This window comes from Pomacea canaliculata, linkage group LG9 (assembly GCF_003073045.1).
Source record: "Pomacea canaliculata isolate SZHN2017 linkage group LG9, ASM307304v1, whole genome shotgun sequence".
NCBI classification, from domain to species: domain Eukaryota; kingdom Metazoa; phylum Mollusca; class Gastropoda; order Architaenioglossa; family Ampullariidae; genus Pomacea; species Pomacea canaliculata.
This window is the reverse complement of record NC_037598.1, coordinates 764,129-783,784: the sequence shown is the minus strand read 5'-3', so window position 1 is coordinate 783,784 and position 19,656 is coordinate 764,129. Positions and strand designations below refer to the sequence as shown.

General features: G+C 37.2%; 1 protein-coding gene across 1 annotated transcript; it reads left to right on the top strand.

Moving 5' to 3' along the window:
* Positions 1-10,145: 10,145 nt before the first annotated feature.
* Positions 10,146-18,260, top strand: LOC112572389 (cell death abnormality protein 1-like). The gene is made up of 7 exons (XM_025252048.1): positions 10,146-10,364; positions 11,211-11,339; positions 12,706-12,843; positions 14,673-14,762; positions 15,284-15,397; positions 15,761-15,895; positions 17,224-18,260. Exons 1-7 carry the CDS (start codon positions 10,316-10,318, stop codon positions 17,304-17,306), a joined length of 738 nt encoding a protein of 245 aa, XP_025107833.1. The 5' UTR covers positions 10,146-10,315; the 3' UTR covers positions 17,307-18,260.
* Positions 18,261-19,656: the final 1,396 nt, after the last annotated feature.

Below are 19,656 nucleotides of genomic sequence, written 5' to 3'. Positions count from 1 at the left end.
CTGGGGAGTGGCACGATGTTGGAAAGTTTCCAGAGTGCTGGAATGTGCTCAGAGTCGAGGGAAAGTTGAAAGAGATGTTGAAGCACTCTACCCAAATGAGCATCACAGTAGTGTAAGACATGCCCACATCCCATCAGCCCCTGCCGCTTGTGGACCTTGACCTGCTTTAGTGATTCCATCACACAGACCACAAATAACTATATCATTGTCGGAGACTAGCGACTGTCTGAGTTCCCTCACTTTATCGGAAAATCATGGTTCTCAAAACGTGCATCGAAGTTATTCAAAACATTAGCAAGCCCTGATTGTGTTAGACACCATGTAGACCTAACATAGTCACAGAACATCACGTGATATCACTCCAGATGTTTATCCATCAGATACTGATTGTGCTGATGTCACCTACTTATGTTTCTTGTTAGTTTTTGTCATTTCAAAACAGTGTAATCTTCAAAGAAACAACATTACTGTTGATTAGAAAAGTCGCTTGCATACAGCTACAAAATTGGAATGTTCTACACAATTTATATCTCGTAATGATTGTAAGCTTACTGAAAAAGTCAGAGAAACAATAAAAAACGATTGTTAAGAACAAAGCTCTTTTTGATAAGGGGAGGGGGAAGATTTAAAAGATCAAAAAGTAAAAGCAACTTTTCAGCATTCCTTTGGTATGTGTTAAGTTGTCAATATATCAGTTTACCCTTTCTTTTATTTTCAAGAGAGTAAAGACTGGGCATATGCGCTTTTACTCCACCTTCAGTAGATGAAAAGGGGGTATATATAGATAATTTTTAATTTTATAACTTACAGTCTATACATACTCATGCTATTAAGAACAAATAACATTCAAACGTAACAAGAGATTTAAGGCTGGGCATGTTTACACAGCAATAATAACCTTATTTGGTGTGAGAAATTGTGTGTTGAAGTATTGTAATGGGATTATTATTATTATTATTATTAGCCGAACACTCTACAAGGGAGCGCACCATGAAACACGTTCCCCAGGCCTGTTTATCACCTGTGTGAGTTGTGTCCCATACAGTGGTGATCACAGGTGTGTACAGGTGGACTGCTGTCTGTCTGCCAAGACCAACGCTTAATCTCTTGTGGTTCTCCGCTGTTAGTCTCGGCGAGCCTAACCAACCAATGTGGATAAACCGGAAGCTTTGTAGCCTAATGTGTCTCTAAACAGTAAGTGAACATTCTGATTAAAGGTGTAGACCTAAGGAAGCAAGTTCAGTCTTTTCTAAGGACAGAGGAGTCACCTACCAGTACGTTTGACCTCTCAAAAAGGGAAGGAACCTGTGTGTTACTGTATCATAAGGAGAATTGTCTCCCTTCAAATTTTATGAGTAATCCTAAGCTTTAAAGAAATTGGTAAGAAAGTAAACAAGTAATCAAGTGACATAAATGTATCTCGATAGCAGAATACACAAAATGTTTTCTTAACGCTACCAGAAACTTAAAGCGTACTCACTCACGCACGCACGGAGAGAGAAAGAGAACCTGGTTTCGTGTCCCTCATCATCAAACTAGAAATACATATTACCTGACACCCTGAAGTATATGTGAGTTCACTGTGTAACATGTTTCGATACTCTGGACTGTGGAACAAGCAGGTTGGCCAATACAATCTTCTCACATTGAAAAAGAATGAACAAGACATCGAGAAATCGAACACATTTTCATTGTGAGGGAGAACTATTTAGTCAAGACTGACACACTTTGCTACTAACGAGTCATTTCAACAAACGATGCTTTAATTCTTACATTGTAAAGAAATTTATTTGTAGTCAAGCTTTTCTGCTGAGATATAATTAAGAGTTAATTCCTTACCTATATAGTCGTTCTAGTATTAACTGCTTGTAATTATTGATTACAATCAGGTAATACAAACTAATTATCAAGTGTCTGTTACTTGAATTAATAAAAACTAATACACTTTTTCCCGGTTACAAGTTCTACTAATTTCTTGTTACCTGCAGTACCCTGGGTACACGTCTCGCGCGCCAGGGGAGGACAACTCTGCGACCTCCTATACAATCACTATAAACATGACTTGGCCCTCGTACACCTGGCGGAAGATTTGCGGGTGGAGCCCACCTGCCTGCCTTCTGGCGAGGCTGCGAGAGAACTTCAAACACAACTAGCTGTCTGGGTATTTACCCGCGGTACGTTGATAGAACGGAAAACGCAAATAAATAAATAAATAAAAATAAAAAAAACAACAACCAACAAACAAACCAAAAAAAACAAACAAACAGGGTGGTCGTGCTGACATAAATATAAAAATTGTAAAGCTACTGATAGTGAAAGTGTATAGCTTGTGGTGAAGATTCCCCTACTATTGCCCTTTAATCATTATGTGAAAAGGAAAGGGAAGTCGTCCTAGATGTGGTGATGTGATCTTATGAAAGAAAATTATCGATGACATAGAGAGCTCAAGAAACAGTTCTGTAAGCCTGATGTAGTAATGTACATTTATTTGCTAGTTTATTTAAATTGTCTTGACCGTCTCAAAAAAAAAAAAAAAATTCCGTGTTTACACTTTCATGGTCGAGAAGCACAGAAAGCGTTTCTACTTAAACTCTATTGAACCGTGATCGGTTTGACTGATAGCAACAATATAAAAATAAAAATAACACACAAGCTACTTGAAAGACAACAAGTCTAAACAAGCCTTTAAAGGTGGAAGAGAAAGTGCTTCGCAAATGCAGACACCTGCTAGGGGTGGAGCATGGTTTTCTTCAGTTCTAAGGTAGGTCCCTGGTAGCAACATGTTACAGATGAGTTAACTCCCACAGTGCATTTCGACACCAGGAAAGTCGAAAAGTAAATAGGATCAACTTTAGACAGTTTCAGTTTTGGTGGAAAACGATTCCTTGGTCATTAAAATAACCTTTATTTTTTGTGTTAAAATAAAGGTTAAAATGATCTTTATTTTTTTTATAGAGATGCTCCCGACAATCATTTCCTATTGGTGGATGAAAAGAACATATATAATCAAAAATGGTTTATATTTGTCAAAGAGCCTACAACCTATTTCTTCATTATTTTTCACTATTGCTTTTAATATTAATTAATAAAGCAAACTATTTTTGTTTGGAAAGGTACAAGTAAAAAGAAGTCAGTCGTTTATCCTGAAGTTATCCAATGGTAGCAACTTTACTGACGACAATATATTAGCTTTACTCAGTTCCAATGTATTGAAACTGTCAATTCAGTATTATAATAAGCAAAGGCGACCACAGACAGAGCACAACTAGAAAAATCTGTCGGGACCATTGGTGTGGACAGAGACCAGTATCAGGGACAAAACACACTTTGTCAGGTCCTGGGTTGATGACCAGAGTGTTCAGGAGAGTGCTCTCCCCAAAGCTCAGTCTATGGCTTGTCAGGGAGAAACCTCCTCATCCAGAGAACGAGGGATGTTGATGTTTTGTGCCAGGAGATGTCATCAGAGCAAGTGTGGCTGAATGTTGATGACCGCAGATAAAATGTCCATGAATAGAATACACAGTACCAGAGCTCTCTAAATGACTTGCTAACGTATTATTAAGAATTAAACAGGCTGCATCCACTCATCCTTTTAGTTTTTGTCTAAAGTGGTAAGAGTCTACCTTGTCAGTAATGACATTGACTAACAATCCTGTCCATGCACTTAGTAAGAATATTGTTCAAGGCCATGAGTCTAGTCAGTACTTTGGCACATGACTGTATATATTAACCAGAATATATTCAGTGCCTAGCAAAAAGACATGAATTAATAATAATCATTCTTTTCAATACATGCACAAGAATGGAGAGAAATAATATCCGTTGTCAGATGTTTTATTTATTGCAGAGCGCAATAAATACAGACATACCCGTCTCACCAGACAGACCACACACAGAGACAGGTCAGACACATATCAAACTTCACTTAAGCATGCTCAGCTCAATACTCACACACGGCAACACAACAAAGGACAGCCGCAGTCTGCTGGTCATGCATGAGTTAACACAGAATAGGTTGCTGGGCGGGAGGGGACGGACTCTGTCTACAGTACGTGTCTATCATCACGTTTGGAAAATGTCTGCCTGGTACAGTCTGACACCTGGGATGTCCTGAGTACTTTTTAGCTGATGTATACAGAACGATTTAAATGTCATTGACTGGTAAATTAATGTAATAAACTGAAGACAAGTACAGTTTGTTCTGTACATGGGATTTATAGAATAGCAAGAAATCGTTGGGAGAAATGTACATGTGAATTGTCTATGAGAATTAGTTTTGTATGTTTGTTGTTTCGTGTGTTCCTTCACGAGATCACTATTCAGTTTAATCAACTCATCACTCACTCAGCCAGTTTCTATGTCGCTGACGTCCGTGTAACGATTTGCATGCCGGGATATTCATCTCTTCATCGACCTTTTGCCGGTCTTGTGGCTGTACTTTGCTCCCTGATGGAAGTCCGTGCACATGTACGAGCTCAAGTCCGTCCAAACACACACACGCACACACGCACCATGTTTCTCCTGCATTTGTGTGGAGCTACAGAGATCTCAGTTACAGAGTCAGCGAGGTGAGGGGTCAAAGTGTAAGACTGGATCGACCATACCTAACTAGATGCTAAATGCTGCCATGCGTGCAGTCACTTCATTCATCTTGTACGCTTGGATAAAACCGCATTTTTATGCCGAAATCGTTAAGCAAGTATGAGATGGTGTAAGGTTTTCATCGTCTTTTTAGAACGCACAAACATACACACCTGTAACCTGCTCGCTGTCTGTCAGCCTGTCACGCTATCCAAAGTTTTCGGCGAATTATGACAGCTTGTATGTATCTCTACAATTAAGTCTCTAACTTCTGTATCATACTGTATCAATCCAGAATGCCAAGATTTTTATGTGTCCACTAATTAATTTACAAACATCAAAAATTCCAAAACTCGACTGCTTCTCTTCTGTTGTCTTCACTAGCTACCAACCAAAGCAACTCTTTGCTAAAGAATATTTACAAGCTTATCAACTATATCTTTTATTTATCTGTATTTTCTCTGGAGACCTTCACTCCTCATTTGACTTTCACCTTCTGTCCGTTACTCGTACGTTTAATGTGGACAGCAAATACTCCTATGATGTTAGACAATGGGACTCTCTTTCATAACTAATTCGCCATTGTGATTAAAGGCTGTATTCAAATATTGACAAATATTTTTTTTTAATTTTACGATTAAACGATTCACGCAAAGTTTAGACTAATGACTATGCAATGATCATGCCTATGAATAATTTTCACTATCATTGCCGTCCTTCTCTTCAAGTGCGGAACATACTTGCAGTGATGTTAATACAGGAAACTGTATTTATAATGACTTAGCTGGGGCAAGGATCAAGTATATAAATATAATGTCGTAGTTTGCATATTTCAAGAACTGATAATTTGCTTAGATTATATTGCCAAGCATTAAAGCAGCATGCGACCCGCCATTACACAGTATGTCTTAACTTACACATCAGCTTAGTACCAGAGGGTTAGAATTCCCTGGTCATTTAACTAACGGGACAATACAATGTTATATTAAAATAAAAGTGAGAAATAGTCGTAAAATACTTGTAATCAAGGTACTCAACGGTTCTCAATAAACTAACGGAATTTAAAGGCTGGTACTGCATCCCTGTGGGAACCCAAAATATTAGACCTTACCAGAGAGCCCGTCTGTATTTTCAATCAGCCTCATAACTCATTCAAATTTCAATCAATCATAAGATTTATCTAGAAACATTTAGGAGTAAAAACATCTGGTCGTTGATCACGAGCCTTTCCAGCGGGATAATCAAATGCTGACGTCAATGGTAACGAGAAGAAAGGAGATGAGTGATTGGCTGACGGGGAGGCAACTCATTCTTCGAGTCTTCACACCTTCAAAGTACTGCTTAAAGCGAAAGAAAGGGAAAAAGTATCTTCCTAATAAAGAATTATTATCTTTAATTAATTCTGTTCAATAGATAATTCAACATTCAGAACAGTGAAAACGTGGAACCTGAGTTAGAGAGTATCGCGGGGTAGATGGCAAAGCAGACGACATAACGAGCGCCGTCGGGTCGATGAAGTCGAGTGTGAGGGGGACTTCTTTCAGAGGACAGGGATCACACTGACAAGAATGTACCACTTTCTAAATTCTGTTTTTTGAACAGAGAATGAGAACACCATTTTGTGGAAAAGAATTATGTTGTTTATTTCTGTGAGTGTGCATGCTGAATGGAATTCAAGAACACTTTCTTCTGCTGGTTGTTTGAATAACAGGCTAAGTAAACTTTATGCACATTTGTGCGATTTAAAGTATATTGGTTACAAAAATGTAATATGATTCGAACTATTAAAAGTGCAAGCTGCTGAGGAAAAACCTTGGGATTGCTGTAAATTCTTTGAGCCTGATTTTCTCAAAGTGGTCGTTATGGTACTTGTGAACATCAAACCTGTGTAACTCACTCAGCTTTGGGACTTAAAGAACATAATCAGTATTGAAAGAAAGCTCAGACCCTGTGGATTATAATTATATAAGTTAATCATATTGTTCTGCTTTAGAATTAGCATTGATTGTGTGTGACTGGTCACGTATCTTCTTTTCAATTTGGATTGGTGAGTAGGGTAGTTGTCGCTATAGCAACAGTATAACAACAGTAACACACAGTGCTGTTTGCAAAACAAGTGCCACCAAGGTGACTGGGAAACAAGGACACAATATTATGCAATCGCAGACCTCTACCAAGACTGGGGCTGGGTGGGCTTGACACCGTTCCAGAGGGTTGACACAAGAGTAGGCTGCACGGGTACGTCTGCACCAGCAGGTCGCGACGACCGATAGACGACTGACTGGGTCACGTGATAGACGAGGTCATTGCTCGCCTCATTTCGTTTTCCTTTAACCTTTTCAGATCGCTTGTCGTCCTTTTCTCCATTTTATCCCCACAGTAAACGCACACGTAACTTTCAAAAGATATTTTGTGAAAGTTTTGTTACAAAAGGTGCGTGTGTCTCCAGGGTGCAGTATACCTTGTACAGACTCTTTCAACGACAAACCTGTCTGCTGCCTAAAGTCGTTAACCTATTGATAGGGGGAATTCTCGGTAATAATCGTCCGTGGGGTACAAAAAGAACTCGACACTCGACAGGACAAATTGAAATATGCCGGTCACAAACTGGATGCTCACATTCACCTTGAACTCTATCCCCCTTTAACCCTTTAGTCATTCAGAAGTTCACCCACTCTCACATTTGCTCTGTTCATTGGCAAGGTTGACTGAATATTATGGTATAGAGGGGAGAACGATTATTATATGACTAAACTTGCATGTACAATTAGCTGTTTGATGTACAACATTGCACCTCCAAATCCACATTGTTCAACTTTTTCCCGGCACGTACCGATGTGTTCCTTCTCTAGAAATATAAAAATCTGTTACAAAATTCACCTAAGGCAACATGTATAAATTAAGGAAACAACTAAACAATTGTTACAGAGCAAAGCTTACAAAGAAAGTTTTTTTAATGAAGGAGGGTAAATAAATAATACATTTGAAAAGTTATAACGCCTACCTTTATTTCACTCCTCGAGACCTCCATTATCACCATCCCTTATGGAGCTACATTTGCAGTTTGCGGAAAATTCATTTCGGAGACTAATAATCATAATCATAATCATAATCATAGAGCAAAAGGTAGGTGCAATGCTTTAAGATATCTGATTAACGACTGACCTTAAAACAGACATTTTTCAACTGGGATTTATTGTCACATTTACTTTTCCTATCCGTCAGGTAGAAATTTCTGGTTGAAGTAGTTTTTTTTTTATTGTAAGGTGGTGATAATTGGGGCCTTGTGGTGGCTCGTCTGTCCACCCTCCACACCCATTCCTGTGACATCTGTGTCCCTAGTTTTAGTCCTGGCTTGGCAGTCTCTAGGCTTCAGGTGCGAAATGATCCTGAAGCTTTGTTGAATTTACATTCCAAGCTTGATAACTGGCGATATCCTGGCAACCAGCTTAAAATGACATGCACTCTGGCTGCACATTTTTTGATGACTTTGTTGTCATTTCTGTCACGGTTTAATCATTCAGTTTAATAAAAATAACTTTACCTTGTGGGCTGAAAGATTATGAGAAATGCAAAGAAAGTCGTTGTGAACTGCCCTTTCTTTTGACATATTGAGTTTTATGACAACAGAAAACTTTATGTCCTTCTTGTCAGTTTGAATCAAGCTCTTTAAATCCCATTTGGATTGCTTTTCTTTCTCAATACACGAGTATACTACTCTGGCATGGGAGTGGAATAAAGCAAACAAAAGCAGATGAGAGTGGGGCAGTGGGCGAGGTAGAGGTCACGTGAGCTTTGTGTTACGAATTCAATGTTGTCGCCATTATAAGCGTTGTGCCGTCCGAAGCCAGCGGCGCTCGAATGAATATTGGACCCCACGTGGCTACAAAGGACCGCATAATATATAGATGATGAAGTAACCTCACGATCATGACCCAGAACAAATGGGACAAGACTCGGGACTGCCGTTTAATTCCATTAAGTAGGTTAACCGCGGTTTAAATATGGTATAGCATTTGAAGAGAAGATTAAAATCAAATAAAAGAAATCAAACAAAGAAATGCAGATGAGAGTAGAGCAGTAAGCGAAGCAAAGAGAACGTTTGCTTTCAGTATATTTAGAAAACTCCGTTGAAGTACATAAGACGGTTCGTTAAAATTTCCGTTGTCAACACGTATTCCTTCTATTTCCACCCGCACTCTTGTGAGCTTCCGTCTTGTAATGAAATCTGAGAAGAAATACTTATTTGAAATACCTAAATACTATTGTAGCATAGTTTGTACCCGTCTTACCAAAGTATTTCGTGAAAACTAGAAGACTCTGAGGATACCTGTACTCAACGAGTGAATCGAAAGCAAAGTCCTAAAACTGCGGTGTAAGTGATTCACAATTTTTTTTTCTTTGAACACGAAGGCAATTTTTCTTATGAAAGGCTTTCCCTTGCGATTTAAGTTCTTGACATCTTTACTAATAATTGCGCTGCTGTAAGTTTTACTCAATAAGCAAAACTATTTTGTATTACTAGTCAGTGATGACAGACCGAGTAGGAACTGTTGGCAATTACACGACAGAGTGTTTCTAAAAGTGATCTACTATCGTAATATTGAAAATTTTCATAACTTATAAGTTGTATAAATTATCTTAACTTTCAAGTATTACCGTAACGATTGAAAGAGTTCAAAGATTTTCCAGAATACCGGTGTAAACTATATGTCACTCATATGCCTTTAACATGGCATCGATGTCGAGTAGTCATCATGTATGATTTACTATGACAAGCTAAATAAGGCAAAAGTTTTACAGGAAGTACAATTCAGATCACCTTGATAAAATCAGCTGCATAAATGTATTGAAAAAGCTTACTAAGTATAAAATCTAATTTATTAAAACTAAACTGTCATGTACTAAAAATTTCATTTTATGTAATTCATATTAATCACTAAAAATGCTAGAAAACTAAATTTTAAAAAAATATTCTTCAACACATTGAAAGGGTTAAGTCACTGTCATCTCAAGATTACTATGAGGCAACCACAATCTGTTGTATATGGAGGACATGGTGACGATATTCAGTAGAAAAAAAAACCCACGTACCTACTAGAAAATTAAACTGTAGATACATTATTATAGCCATAGGGTATGTGTTAATGACATTATTAAGTATTCAATCACTTCATCGAGGCTTTACTTCTAACAAGCTCTGTAAACATATAAACATAACATTAGCAGGCATGAAAGAATCAGAGTTTTGAAAAGTAAAACTTTCTTCTGTGACGACAAAACGAAAATAAGAAAAATACCTTGCTTTATAGGGAATCTGTAGTGATTAGAGTGAGCATGATGTTTTTTTGTTGTGACAAACAAAACATTTTCATTACTTAGCTGTGTTCAGCAAATATAGTACTACCATCTAAAACAAAGATAAAGTGTGACAAATACTAGAGAAAAGATATTAAAATAAACCTTCTGGACGCCGAGAAGTGTAGTCTAGAAATATATAATAACGCAATACTCCACCAAACCATACCTCAACATTGCCAAGGTGTACAAGTGTGACACAATAACTTGCTGAAGACCAATCAGCACAGGTGCTCTGTAGTACATAGCAACCCACCATGGTTACAGTGTGTGTCAACATGTGTAGTTACTATGGTGGAGGAAATAAAAGACCACCAAGCTCCACCCCAAAGCCAGTCAGCGCCGGGCGACATCAAGCAAGAGAAAGACAAGGACAATGCAGGCGATACTCCTAGTGACTGTCTTCTCCTGTCTTCTTGGGGCTGGTAAGTGGCTCTGTACTTTGGGTTACACTTTAGTCGCTTGGATGTTGTGTTGATACATTTGACTGAGTATAAAGTCTCCTGTGTAAATATGTAACTCCAAGGTGCAAGAAAGCTTCACAGAATAATACAAAATGTACTTCATCTTCTTCAGTTACTTTTACGCAAGAAACATATCAAGTATTTTACACTGTGTTATTTATGTCGAAAGTAATGAAAAGCAATACTTGAAACCCCAATTATAACATTTGCCATAATACTCTGCAAATGAAGGTATAAATTTATTGAGAAATGTTTTAGCGCTTTTTAATATGACATATGTATGGTAAAAGGAAAATCTGTTACTAATATTTACATGGCTATTCCAATATTGCCACCTATACTCAATGTTCCTTTCAATTCTTTAATGAAAATCCTTATATTCTCAACACTTAAATTTATCTAAACAAAACCAAATCCGAAAGAAAAACGTTTTATTCCAATACTAGATTAAAAAAATTTGAGAAGTTAAAGAGAGAGAGAGAAACACAGAGAGAAACACAGAGAAAGAAACACAGAGAGAAACACAGAGAAAGAAACACAGAGAGAAAAGTTATACAATGTTGATATATTTTGATAATCTTTATTGTTATTACTGAAATACTTAAGTCAAATTAAGCACACATTTAATGTGAACCATTTATAAGATGTGCAGAATGTACAAGCCAGTTATTAAAACTTTCACATCAATGAGCAATTAGAGAAGCAGAAATAAGCAAGAGAGGGGGGGAGGAGAAGAGAGAAGATTGGGAGACAGCAAGGAATAAACAAAGATAACTGATGATATCGATTATGCAAATATGTGTGCAGCAAACGGAGCTGCGGCCGCACTCAATGCCGCATGCACTACTACGGATGGCTGCACTGATACCAACGCCGAATGTTCAGATGCAAAGTGTGTCTGCAAAACTGGATTCACTGAGGATAGTGGAAGTTGCGGTACGTGAAAGGTTGCGACAGGGCCCTGTAATACTGAGCTCTTTTTTATTGATATAGTATAAGCAAGAATAACAACGACCGCAAAAGTGAAATCGCACTCGCCTATTTCTTTTCTACTGTTTTGAGTGTGGCATCACTCCTGTACAGCAAGTAGACAGCCTAGCGACTGACCACACACGCCAGAGATCTGCCGGGAATAACATTTTTTGGTCAGAATGTAGCAGTTTAAAGGTGGTCAGTTGCGCACCTTCCCAGGACAAAGATAAGCTGCTTATTTATTTATTGCAAGCAGTTTCTTAGCGGTAACGTGGAGTTCAATCTACTGTTATCACAACGTGGTTTAGGTGGATGATAAGGCTAGAGGTCATGCTGTTTTGGAACTGTTTGCTGTTTCTTTTCTTTGAAAGGGTTATGAGTATGATTGTGTACAATCTTTGGCGCAGATCTGTTTGTTGTTTTGTCTCCACCCTGCTTAATTATCCAAGCTCGAACTTTGTCATCTTCATGTAACTTTACTTGTCCTCAGAGTGATGAAAGTTCTGTCTGTAGTACTGAGAGGTCTGCGGGCTCTCTGGGAGGTCATTGGGATTGTCTTGGTGAAGTGGTCAGTAATTGAAAGGCCTTTTATTGTAACCACGTGCAATTAACTCTTCAGTAGTCTGGTATTGGTCTTCGACACATGTTCTCCTTAGCTGCCTACATTCCTTTTCTGATGTCGCAGTTAATTGTTCTGAATATGGCAGACCACGGTTTGCTTTTTCTCTCTTTATGAAAGGCCCTCACTTCGTCACAAAAATCTAGGGGATGACTCATGACTCAGGGTTGTTTTTTTCTCCATCTGCATTTTTGTTCTGTTGTACCTATTTATTATCTATATTTACATCTTTGTCATATTCAGGCCAGCGAATCTGTCTTCTCCTTAGTCCTTAAAGATCTCAACTTTTGTGTCATGAAGCTTTTTCACGTTAAAGAGAATTCCGGGGTTTCTAAATTGGCACTTCAACATCTACTTCAACTTTCAGATAATCTAATCGCCACTAGCTATTATATTTAATTGTTATTATTGTAGTACTTCAATGATGCTTAGTATCATCCTTGATTTACATGAATAATCCAATACTTAAAAATAGACAAAAATGTTAAATACAAATAGCATTACTTACATGGGTTGATTTCAAAAGTTGTAGACAATCATAATAAAGTATGTGAGGATGAATAAATAACTGTCACTAATAAGAGACACAGAATAGCTTTCAATAACAATAATGCATGTGGCTCATAAACTTTCATAACTCGACTAAAATACATTGTTTAGTATTTTTTTTTTAAACCCACCATGCTAACTGTTTTTATTTCTCTCTGTCAGCTGCCATCCCCCAAGGGAAAGTAAACGCAGCCTGTGACACAACAACAAAGAAATGTACAGGAACTAATGTGGACTGTACAGGCGGGTTCTGTACTTGTAAGGCAGGTTCTTCTGGCAGCAAAGGCGCCGATGATTGTAGTGAGTATTGAGATACATTTAATGTAAGAGGCCTCTTGTTTCACATGTATTACACTAGAAAGAACTTTTAGCGCACATTATCTTTGTAAGGACCATAAAGACTGTACGCATGCACTTATAGTTATTTTGACATATTTAGGGGTAAAATGACCTGTAGATTCCAAAATGTTTATTTGAAACCGATATTCAGCAACGCTTGTGAGATACAATACGGGACAACTGTGTCCCTATGGTCCACAAGGGACAAATATTGTAAATAATGCGAGGTATGGGTTCTAATATTTTTAGTTTTTGAATGGTGATAACATATTGTACTGTTGTTATGGAACATCAGAAATAATATGGCAATATAAGGAAAATAAAGATCTATCTTTCAATTATGTAATGTAGTTTATGAATTAGAGCAATTGAGTGATGTTGTGTAGTACAAGTAAACACCGCATACATCACACATATTGTCAGTCATGATTTTAATTTGTCCTTGGCACTTTGGTTTTTTTTTTTTTGCCCAACTTATGCTCAGGTCGTGGGGCTGGCATGCTCTTATGCTGCTTCCAGTAGGTACTTGAACATAAAATACGTCCCAAGGCAAAACATCACCTAACTCATAAATGTTGAAATCATCCTTATTTATATAAAGTCCAGTGACACACTGAGTAGTGTCATACACATTTGATTGTTCTACATTGTTTCAATTACACTTGGGTTCTATTTAAAAGTATGAAACAAATATGTTACTTGGTCACCAAAGACTTAAGAAGTGGAGTGGATACTAAAATCAGTGAAACATGCTTTGGTGCTACCTTGGCACATCATTTATTATATTTTGTGTGACAAAACGATTGAGAACAAAATATTGTAGAATAACACCAGCATTTGTGCTATGTACATGTAGTGATGAAAATCTCCCTTTTATTTTGGAAAAAGGTGACTGTCTCCATAGAGGTTTAGGTAAGGTAAAGCAATAAGTAATAGATGGTAACCTATCTTACGAAAAGGTTATCCCAAGAATACGGACACGTCGCACGACCAAAAAAAAGAGACTGTCATTATCTTTGTGTTACTAAGATGTCTTACTCTCAGTATTTATCTCTTTCTCGCTCTCTCGTTCTGTGTCTCGGAAACACACAGCAGGATCTCGGGGATCCAGGCTCCAACACTTCAGTCGTGAGATTATTTTAAGCCGGTTGAGTGCGCTTGGCCATCATATCTGTGAACATGGGTCTTGCATTATTTAGCTGAGGCAAGGTGTAGGATGGATTCGTTTTTTTTTCAGGGATCTTTATCGAAATGGCCTGGCTTGGTTGATGTATGGGGAAAGCGATAATTTGTATGGAAGTAACAAAATAATCCTCTCACATAGCAATCATTGGGAAGAGAGATCTTAGAGACACCGATTATGACTTGTTCTTTGCCGATCTCGTCTCCTTTGTTAAACACCTTTTTAACAGCTGGGTGGACAAGGGTAGGTATGCTGCACCACTCAGTATCATATCGTTATGAGCTGACTTGCTGTAAATTTTATGACATCCAATCAGAGAAATATTTCTTACACCAGCCCACCACCCCACATTCACACTACCATAATCGTAATAACTTTAGTGTGTGTACAGTGTGTATATTTTATTATGTTTTATGTATCTTTTTAACGTTTTTGTTCAGAGCATTCAATATCATTCTCAAAAGTTGCTTTACTTAAGCTTTTATTGTCTGTGCTTGTGACAGGGGGAGTTGCTCCCCAGTCTGTCCTCCTGGCTATGCACTGGTTTGATCGTCGTATTTAAGCATTGAAAGAGCCATTGCACACACATGTAAATATTTGTTGACAGCTATTACACCAGGAACCGCTGGTGGGGCTTGTTTAGCATCAAGTCCTGCCTGCACTGGCGACACTTTAGTATGTGAGACAGATGTGTGTAGTAAGTATTTCACCTCTGTTGTTTATTTACTTGAAGAGGCCATATTTAAAATTTTTAAATGTACTTTTGACATCATTGGCCATACCCTTTCAAAATGCATTACTTATATTTTATGATATTTACTCATTTCGATTATCTCATGTTTACTCTACTTTTGTCTTTGATTATTGCACATCACATCTTCAACAAAGGCTACTGATACAAGAAAATATCCTTTATTGAACTCTACAAAAAATTAAAGCAAAAACTGTCCTGTAAAGAAAACGATGATTATATATCATACATAATGTAACCTGTAATATTTATTCAGGTATTGTAAATATCATACATTTTGTAAATATTTATGTCTTTACAACTATGTTTACCTTATATTATGTGTATGTCTACAATCGTGCGAGCGTTACATAAGGCAAAACGTGAAGTCTGTAGCAATCCATTGAGGCAAGAATCACTTTTCCTTTATTCTCAACTCGTAAAGAAGAACATTACCTACACCTTTGTGTACACGTTTCTAATTCTAGAGAAGAAAGGTGGACAGACCTGCTCTGCTACCACTGAGTGTGTTTCATCGTCTACCTGCTCCACCACGTGCACGTGTAATGATGGCTACAATACAGGGTCGACTGGCGAGTGTAGTAGGTGTCTCACCTGTAACATTTAGTTTCTGGTCTTTAAGTATTTGTTCACCAAACATAGGTCTTACCAACTCGTTCTGTTTTTATTATCGTTGAAAAAGTGAGCTATTTTTTAATGAAACCTGTTAAATATAAGTAACATTACTTACATTCTATGATTTAACAAATTGGAGATAATTTTTTATGTAAATGTGGATAGAATAAATAACTGTCAGTAATAAGAGACAGTGAAAAGCTTAAAAGAGCAATAATACTTGTGGCCCATAAACGTACATAACTCCTTGAAGTCGACTTAAATATATTATTTATCAATTTTTAAAAAGAAAGGCCATACTACTGGTTCCCTTTATTTCTGTATATCAGCTATCATCGCCGAAGGGAAAGTAAACGCAGCGTGTGATGCAACTAGGAATTGTACAGGAGTGAACGATGCCTGTACAAACGGGTTTTGCAAGTGTAAGACAGGTTTTTCTGGCAACAAAGGCGACAATGATTGTAGTGAGTATCGAGATAAAGTTTTATACATCAGACATCATGACACACGTATTACACTCAAAAGAAATTATAGCAGACATTATCTCTTTAAGGACCATAAGGATTGTGTGCATATAATTTTGGTTATTTTGACATATTAACGGGTAAAATGACCTGTATATTCTAAAAATGTTTATTTGAAACCGATATTCTGCATATTCTTTTGCGATATAACATGCGACAACTGCGTCACAGTGATCCACAAAGGAAAAAGTATCGTAAACAAGGCGAGGTATGGGATGTAGAGAAATTTGCAGTATCTGAATAGTAATCAGACATTGTATTGGTATTATGGAGCATAAAAAAAAATAATGAGGCCCTGTGAGAACAAAGATCCATCTGTTAATCATGTAATGCGATTCATTGATGATACTTCTTAAAGTAGTTTCGTAATGTTGTGCATTACAAGTTAACACGGAGTAAATAACAGACAAAATATTGTAGAATAGCACCAACATTTTTGCTTTGTACCTGTAGCGATGAATGTCACCCTTTAATATTATGGAAGATTGACTAACTCCATAGAAAATTATAGAAGGTAAAGCAATAAGTAATCAAAGGTGGGAATCAGTATTACGAAAAACTTTCCCGTGAATATGGTCTCTGACATGTCACAGGACCGAAAGAAAGGAGACTGTAATTATAGAGATGTCTTGCTCTCAGCATTTATCTCTTTCTGTCTCTCTCGTACTGTGTCTCGGGTACACACAGCAGGATCTCATGCTACGGGCCCCAGAACTTCAGTCGTGAGATTATTTTAAGCCGTTGAGTGTTATGAACCGTTATATCTTCGTACACGGGCCATCCATTATTAGCTGAGGCGAGGGTTACGATGGATTCGTCTTTTTTCGGGGATCCTTATCGAAATGGCCTGGCTTGGATGATGTTTTGTGAAAGAGATAATTTTATGGAGGTAACAAAATAATCCTCTCACATAGCAATCATTGGGAAGTGAGATCTTAGAGACACCGATTATGACTTGTTCTTTGCCGACCTCGTGTCCTTCTTTGTTAAAAACCTTTTTAACAGCGGGGTGGACTAGGGTAGGTATGCTGCACCACTCACATACCATTATATGCTGATTTGCTGTCAGTTTCATGACATCCTGTCAGACACATCATACTCACACCATCCCACAATCCCACCACCGTACTCGTAAGAACTTTAGTGTGTGTATAGTGTATACATTTTTTTTTATGTTTTATGTGTCTTTTTAACGTTCTGTTAAGTGTATTCAATATAATTATCAAAAGTAGTTTTACTAAAGCTTTTATTTTATGTGCTTTTGACAGGCGGAGTTGCTCCCCAGTACGTGTCCTCCTGGCTCCTCACCATCAGTATTATCTTGTGTTTGGTGACTTTGAGTCTGCCATAACACAACCTTTGACCTTCCACTCAGACCTAACACCCAAAAATGAACTTTGCTCTATCGACTTCTGAGACTGTAATTTTTTTTTATAAATTTGATGAAACGTCTTTTAAGACGAACTGAGAAAATAGTAGGACAATCGAAAACTACATGCCAAGAATGCAAACTTTCAAAAAGATATTTCTAATTGTATTCATAGGAAAGCGAAGGAAAAGAAAGATTCAAAGCATAGAGATGGTGTAGTGGAGAAGCCAAGCAATTGCAAAGACATTTACCAGCATAAATACAAATACAAAAAGAAAACAAGGTAAAAAAAAAGCCAGTTAGACCTTATTGTTTTCTAGTATAAAATGATGACGAATGGTGTAAAATTTGCTCTAAAGTAAACGCTATTATTTAACCTGGTATTATATATATAAGATTGTTAATGTTAATGTACACCGTCGAAGGTTTTCCATTTTTATTGTGCACATTTTTTCTTCTCTTTTGATTGTCTTTGATGGTTAACTTAAATCCATAGGGTGACAATTACAATTACAAGATATAAGGTCGCGTGTTTTGAGTAAAACAGATTTCCTACCAATTACTCGAAGAAGAAAAATTCTTTTATGGAGGCTCTAAGTGAGGGGCACTTTCGTCTTACATTTTCTTCTTTTTTCTCTCTCACACCCTCTTCTTCGTTGTTCCCCTCCCTCTCTTTCTCTCTCTCTTCCTCTCTTGCATCTTCACTGTATGAACCAGATGTTATCGTCTGGTGAAAGTTAGGGGCCTCCATTGAAAAGAATTTTGTTGTTACCTATGGTTTGAATTTATATTTCCGTAGAAGCTCTTTCACACATTTCAGTCCTTCACGTCTTCTTTTCTTAATTTTGACTTTCAATAGATGATATTTACAGTATGATGTCTGTACTCTAAACGTGTGTTTCTTTCTATTGCTCTCAGTGAATGCAAAATCACATTCCGTCCTGTTTTATTATTAAATGTTTCTGAATAAATTTGTGTTCATGTTGGTGTTTGTGTGCAGGATAAGCGTGAACACGTGTATGTATGCTTGACTGATTTTGTTTTAGTGAGGCAGTTAAATACAAATAACAACCAGGTGAGTCACAACATATCCACCTGTGGTCCAAGTGTAGGCCAGAGGGCTACTTGAACCATCCTTATGTTGTATTTATTACAAACACCCATATCCAGAACTACACACATAGCTCTCCAGCCGTAGTTACCTAGTCTACTCACATAGACCTAACATGTCACAGAGTAGTACCTGATATCCCTCAAGATGTCTATCCTTCAGATGGTAATTAAGTAGCCGTCCCCGACTTGTTTATCTTTATTTGTTAGTTTCTGTAAATTAAAAACATTGCAATCTTCAAAGAAACAACAATATCTTTGATTAGAAAAATCTCATATACAAATGCCAATATGGATGATAGAAAGCATTTGAAGGTCCTTATAATTTCAAGTTTACTGAAGAAGTCAGAAGAACAATGAGAATGACTAAAGGTACAAACGTTTTGTTTTAACTATTAAAAATGTAGCTTTTTTCTCTGACAAAATAGGTCTACGTAAGCAACATGAACAAATGCACACACACACACACTATAAAACAAAAAAAAACTAGGCAGTTAGAAACATTTCCTGACTATAAATTATGAATTATTATATATTTCCGGTTTAGACCGCCTTTAGCGGTTGAAAAAGACGTTACACAAGCCGATAACTATAAATGTTTCAACTGTAATTCTAAAATGAGTATGTGTATCTCTTTTGAAAAAAAATTAAACTCATCAAGATATTAAAGGTTCGGTATGAAACACTGTAAAATTAAATTAGCGATACGAGCAAGATAATTCTGCTGACAAACTTCACTAATAATGACTTTATTTAGTATGAGAAAAAGGTATCTTGAAATGGTGTAATGTGATATGACCAGTCTAACAAGACGTTGACATAAAAGGGAGCGCACCAGGAAACACCTTTCTCCAGGCTTGTTGCGGTTACGTCCCTTGCTGTGCTCAATTAAATAAAGGCAGTAGCCCCGTTAGTCCAGATGTGAATAAAAACAATTGATAAGACGAACTGTTGTATTGTTGAAACTTTACATAGTCTGACCAAACAGTTACTGAAAAATGAACATTTTATGATCTTTGAGTTCTCTTACAATAGCATTTACTGTGGAGCTGCCCTGTAGAAAACAAAGTACTGATGTGACATGCAGAAGAAAGAAACCATATTAGTGTTATATTTCTAGATACATCCCATTCCATTTCAATACCTTAAATACGATCTAATTTTCTGAAACGATACGCAAGCATTTGTGAACATTTCAATCATGGCTTGTTCTAAAGAAATA

Bases quoted from the DNA above. Each gene is read 5' to 3' on its own strand.
- LOC112572389 (XM_025252048.1), top strand. From the start codon at position 10,316: ATGCAGGCGATACTCCTAGTGACTGTCTTCTCCTGTCTTCTTGGGGCT. The intron at 15,398-15,760 runs GTAGGTGTCTCA...TCTGTATATCAG, and splicing joins AGGGTCGACTGGCGAGTGTA to CTATCATCGCCGAAGGGAAA. The intron at 15,896-17,223 runs GTGAGTATCGAG...TGCTTTTGACAG, and splicing joins CAAAGGCGACAATGATTGTA to GCGGAGTTGCTCCCCAGTAC.